The sequence below is a fragment of the Alligator sinensis genome, unplaced genomic scaffold, assembly GCF_000455745.1.
Source record: "Alligator sinensis unplaced genomic scaffold, ASM45574v1 scaffold872_3, whole genome shotgun sequence".
Classification (NCBI taxonomy): domain Eukaryota; kingdom Metazoa; phylum Chordata; order Crocodylia; family Alligatoridae; genus Alligator; species Alligator sinensis.
The window spans coordinates 1677688-1683255 of NW_005842137.1; the positions used below are offsets into that span (position 1 = coordinate 1677688).

The 5568-nt window shown below is 45.0% G+C and overlaps 1 protein-coding gene across 1 annotated transcript in view; it reads right to left on the minus strand.

The window, feature by feature from the left end:
• Positions 1–5304, minus strand: part of LOC112550535 (patatin-like phospholipase domain-containing protein 1) — a 10898-nt gene extending 5594 nt beyond the window's left edge. Inside the window, exons 1-2 of the mRNA XM_025206022.1 lie at positions 5277–5304; positions 663–809 (exon numbers count right to left, since the gene is read on the minus strand). Of these exons, the coding sequence (XP_025061807.1) occupies positions 663–809; positions 5277–5304 (175 nt within the window). The remainder of the gene's footprint in view (positions 1–662; positions 810–5276) is intronic.
• Positions 5305–5568: the final 264 nt, after the last annotated feature.

Here is a 5568-nt window from a genome sequence, read left to right on the forward strand (position 1 = left end):
CCTGCCTGTTTTCTACTGAGTGGGCATTGTTTACAGAGTTTATGGTGCCTCCATCCCTTCGGAGAAGCTGCGTGTGGTAGATATTGTCTTGGCTCTGAGAAGGTGGGAAACAGGAGAGCCTAGAACAAGAGCCACCGGTGTTAGTAATATTCTGGGGATTTTGGCTTGTATGTAGAAATGTAGGGAGCTCAGTGTATTTGAGATTTGGTTAGGAAGGTTAAAAACTGATTTTACCAAAGTCAGTAAGTAACAGTGCAGGGGCAAGAAACTGGACATTTTTGGGGATAATGAAGGCTTTTATTACAGCAGATGAAGTCCAATGGCTGCGTATTAAAGCAACAAAACCTATAAGCCATTGGGTTTATCAGCTGGTAGATGCCATAAGAATTAATTAACTTATTCTCTCATCTAGAACGCTACAGGATACTATTACTGTAACACTACATAGCATCTATAGCACTATTAATGGGTATCTACTACTATACATAACTGGAGCTGTGGCCCCTTAGTAGAAAGTGCGACCATTGCTGTTTCTAGGCTGCATGGGTTGTGTTTTCCTTTTTCCTAATGAACGCTCCAGTCAGTACTTTTAGACTTGTCCAATGACTTTTCTTTAAAAAGCACAATACGACACAGAGTAAATTCAATCAGGCGTTTCTTACCTATTTCACACCCACAAGTCACTAATGTGGCTATAAGTGCCCCGGAGGATGTCCCATAGATCTTGGATGCTGATCTCAGTATCTCAGGTGCCAGTTCTTGTAGAGCTTTCATCACTCCCATTTGATAAAACATCAGGAATCCACAGCCTTTAAAAAAAATAGAGAAAGGCACGTGCTTTGCATCCTCTGCCATCTTTAGTCGTGCTGTGAGTTTGCGGCAGCAGGGTACAAGCGAGGGGCTTGGTGGTGCTAATCACTTTGTATCAGAGTGTAGCAGAGGCAGAGAAGTGTGCTCAGGAGGTATGCTCCTGTCCTCAGAACAGACTGCTGCCCTGAGTTTGGTCTGAAAATGCCCTTGAGCTGTGAACGTCCTAATTGTGGGCAGGCTTAGGTGGAGTTAGAATATGTCATATAAGCGGAGTTAGAACATGTAGTGTTTGTACCTGGTTCATTTAAACACATGTAAACTCTGTTACATAGATGAGTCTTCACTCATCAATATCCCATCCTGTATGGTGCAACCTGTACAGTCACAGCCTCTTCTTGTTGGCAATACACATGGCAATTCAAATCTCTTTATGGATCTTATGGCAGAGAAGATTTTCAAGATAGGATTTTTCTAGTGAACTCTAGTGGCCTGTGTCCTCCAGGCCTGTGCGAATAGGGAACTATTTGATTTTGGTTTGGATTCGGCCGATTCAGATGCCAGCGATTCAAATCGGTGCCAAAACGTCTGAAGCTTCTCCGGATCTGAAGCACAGTCTGAAGCCTCGCACAGCCCTACTTTGCACAGCCTTGCACAGCTTTGTCTTCATCTCCCTTGCCTTGACCTATTCTAGGGTGTTCAGATATAGTTCCTTGTAAATGTGGGTGAGGGTTTCAGGTGACAATATGGGGGTTTCCTTTGGTTAAGTATTGTCTTTGAAAGCAGAGGACTGGACCCTCTCTCGCCGCTGGTTCACTGCCAAGAGCTCTGGATTTAGTTGCTGGCCAAGTTCACGGGGAGCTCTTCCCCCTTTCCCTGCTTTTCACTGTTCTGGATCCACTATTAGTTCTCGTGCACCATGCCAGAGTGTGAGAATTGGGCCCTGCATACTGATTATCTCTGTGGGGGTGGGTGGAATGGCTGAGTTCAAGAATTTATGCACTCCTGAGGAAACTGCAAGGGGCCTCGTTACAAATAATGGCTGATCATTACCAGACAAGACTTTAAAGATGCAAGTTTCCAATGCATTCACTGTTGCTAGTCCCTTCATCTCCTTTGCTTTTACCTGTGGCATGGCATTAGGTGTTCTTGTTCAGATAGTGTTCCTTGTAATTGTGGGTGAGGGGTTAAAGTGATGATTTGGGGGATTCACAATGTGCATGAATGGATTGATGGCCAAAGAGCCCCTCTTCTAATCCTATGCTCTGATGTCCTTACTCAGGTCTCATTGAAATGGACGGAGTGCTATGGATGAGTGTATTGGAAGCACCCTTCCACCAGCACCGAATGCTTGCAGACACCCCACTGACACTTTCATTACCGTGTCTGTCAGATAAATCCTTGTCTTGACTGAACGGAGACGCTGAAAAATGTATGCCAAGAGCTCAATGAATTCTAGGACAGGAAGGGCTCTTCCCTGCTTTGGAAATTTACAGAGCAGTTCCAACTGCACCAGGTAAGCCCAGTTTAGCTCCAAATGGCTAAGGTATAAACAGGTTCAGTTTGATGATAGAAAAGCAGATAGGAAGAGAATTGCCTCTGTGACCAGTATGATCCAGCTAAACACATTGCCTCATTTGGAAAACCTCATGTCTGCACGGACAGATCTGACTGTGAAAATCATTTGGAAAGACATTGGTGATGATGAAACCTGAACAGGATAGAAATGAGAGTTGTGTAAAGAAGAATAACAGATCTAGAAGTATGGGCAAGATAATCCCTGAGATTGTGACACTGGGAAATTTCAGAAGAGTTGTCTCTTAGGGGCAGGATCTTTCATTGAGTATTGATACAGAGCCAGACTGATTACGGCAGTGGTTTTCAACCTTTTTTGTACCAGGATCCATTTGTAAACATTGATGGCCAGTCTTGACCCACTGCCCCTCGTCCCCCAGATCCAGCCCCACAGTGTGTGGGGCAAGGAGTGCGTGTGTGGGGTGTGTCTCTGTGTGTGGGGAGGGGAATGTGTGGCGGGGGGACAAGGAGCTCCAAGCAGCCCCTTGCAATCTGGACCTCTGCCAGTCTGCCAGTGAAATGCCACGGTTTCCCATGTTTTTCTCCTTTAAAGGAGAATCCATTTTTAAAGTTTGTTGATCCATTTTTAAAGTTTGTTTGTGACCCTTTGATATGCTCTTGTAACCCACTTTTGAGTTGCGACCCATGGGTTGAGAAACACTAGATTAGGGTATTGTTCTGAAAAGGGACTGTCAGTGCCACTGCAATATACACAGCGACACCTAGCGCTCACCTTATCTCTTCCTCTTTATGAGAATGTTGGTTTTGGGGCGGGGACCCACCTGGAAGGCTGCACCTTTGCCATAATTAAGAGACAGAGCTGGAGGATACATTTGGATTCATTTCAGTGTCTTGGATTGGGCAATTTGATCATTGGCTCTAGGGAGCTAGTGTTTTATTAATAAAATATGCTGAAACAAAGTTAGGAAGAAACAGGATTTGTCTTTATGAAAAAAATGCTTCCAACTGTCTCATTGTTCTCATGCTTCCATGCTTTGCTCCAGGGAATTTGGCAAGTAGGAGGGTGTGGATTTGTCAAGCTGGTGTCAAGGATTTGCCTTTACCTGTCACTATAGAAATCCACCATAATTAAGGCAAGGTTTGAGCCTCTGGAAAGCTTCTCTTGGCAACAAGTCCATGAACCTTTCTTCAGAATCTGGTAGCATTATTGTCAGGAGTCTCTGTCTCCTTGGAGCATGCAGTATGAACAGAGGGTGCCAGGGGCAGGAGTTTAAAGTAGGTGGGAGCACAATTCCTGTTCAGAACCTGGAATTGAAGCTATGACTTGTTCACATGATATTTTCCCCTGTGCAAACCCTGCCTCGTGCATGACACAGATTGAATGGATTGAATGGTACTTGTAGGGCTCGTGAGCACACCCTTCTTGACCATCTCAGCTGGCTGATGCATTGCAACATGGCAGCTCAAAGCTTGATGACCCTGGCCCTGGGAAGTGAGAAAGTGACCTTCCTCAAGTTGTGTTCTGTGCTCTGCACATCTGAGAGCCCCAAGCCTGAGTAGTAAGAAATAAGTGGCTCCAGGGAGAACAGTCAGATCACTGGGTCCACCTTCAGGCTGCATATCACTGCTTTTGGGCCCATGACAGAAGTACTGATTGGTGGAAACAGCGAGTTCTGAGGACCTGGGAGAGGGACCGGTGGCAGCAGTACTTTTGAACAAGCAAGGGCATCTTCCTTGATGTCTGTGCTGAGATGGTTGCTAACCTGTTACAGAATCCAGGGCTTTCCAGGATCAAGATTCATTGACTCAAAAGTTTCATGAGCCATTTACTGAAAGGTGACAGTACATGAAGTGGTTTTAATGTGAAGGGATGTCAGAATGTTTAGGATGAAGAGAGAGGCTGTTTTGTGTTGAATGGGACTTGGATGAAGAGGACTGAGCTTTGAGTGAGTGCATGGTCAGAGGAGGTTCATTTTGGAGAAAGTCACCTTTCCATCCTCCTCAAATTGATTTAAGGAGAGTGGACTGTGGGGGAATGGCTGGAGCAGGAATTTTGGATGAGTGAGCAGTTAGGTGAATCATAGGATCATAGAAAATGAGGATTGGAAGGGACCTCACAAGGTCACATATAGTCCAACCCACTGCTCAAAGCAGGACCATCCCCAACTAGATTATCCCAGCCAAAGCTTGGTCTAGCCGGGTCTTAACAGCCTCCAAGGATGGAGAGTCCACCACCTCTCTGGGTACCCTGTTCCAGGGCTTTACTACCCTCCTAGCGAGAGAATTCTTCCTAATATCTAACCTAAACTTCCCTTGCTGCAACTTGAGACTTTTGCTCCTTCTGCACTCATCTGCCATCACTGAGGACAGTCTAGCTCCATCCTTTGGTTTGATCATCCAAAATGAGTATGTTGTTAGACCGCTTCAACTCTACCTCTTCTCTCAGAGTGTGAGCTGAGGTTGGAGTTGGGAAAGTTGCAGTTCTAAGCAAATGGTATAAGGCCAGGCACAAGCTTTGGCAGATGACATCATAGAGATGCACTATCTCACAGAGAAGCAGAAGTACTGTCTATAAAGTGAAGTAGCCAAATTGGGCTATCTACTTCACTATGTAGAGAATGAGAGCCATGCTGGGGTATTATGGTACCATGAAGTTATATCTTAAAATTTCAACCAAAAAATATAAGGAGGCTTTGATCTATCAGTTTTTTAAGAACCCTGCTTCAGAGGGACCAAATCAAAAGTACTTCTGCAAGCTGAACAAACTGGTGAAAGAGATTATTAAAATAGTACTGTCAATTAATGTGATCTCTAAGCAGCAAGGTTCCTGGAGATGAGCATTGTCCCCATCTTGTCTGTGAGTCCCAACATGACCCAAGTTGGTGCAAACACTGTTATTAGAACTCCCATGATATCTGCCAAAGAACACTCACCACCCCTCCACAGGAAGGAAGGATCCATCCATACAGACCAGGAATAAAGCAGTTGCAGATCACTGCTGAAGAAGAGGAGAAGAGTAAACACATTTTGCAGTGAAAAAGATGGGACTGATGCTATTTAATGCTTTGCATTCCTTGCCTCACAGACTGGGAAACTGAAGTACAGAGTGGAAGTGTTTTGGCTAAGGTCACTCAGTGGATCAGTGGCAGAGCTAAGAAGAGGGCCCTTGCCTTTGTGGCTCAATCAGTTCTTTCTCCACTAACTCAATACTGGGGTCCTGGTTCT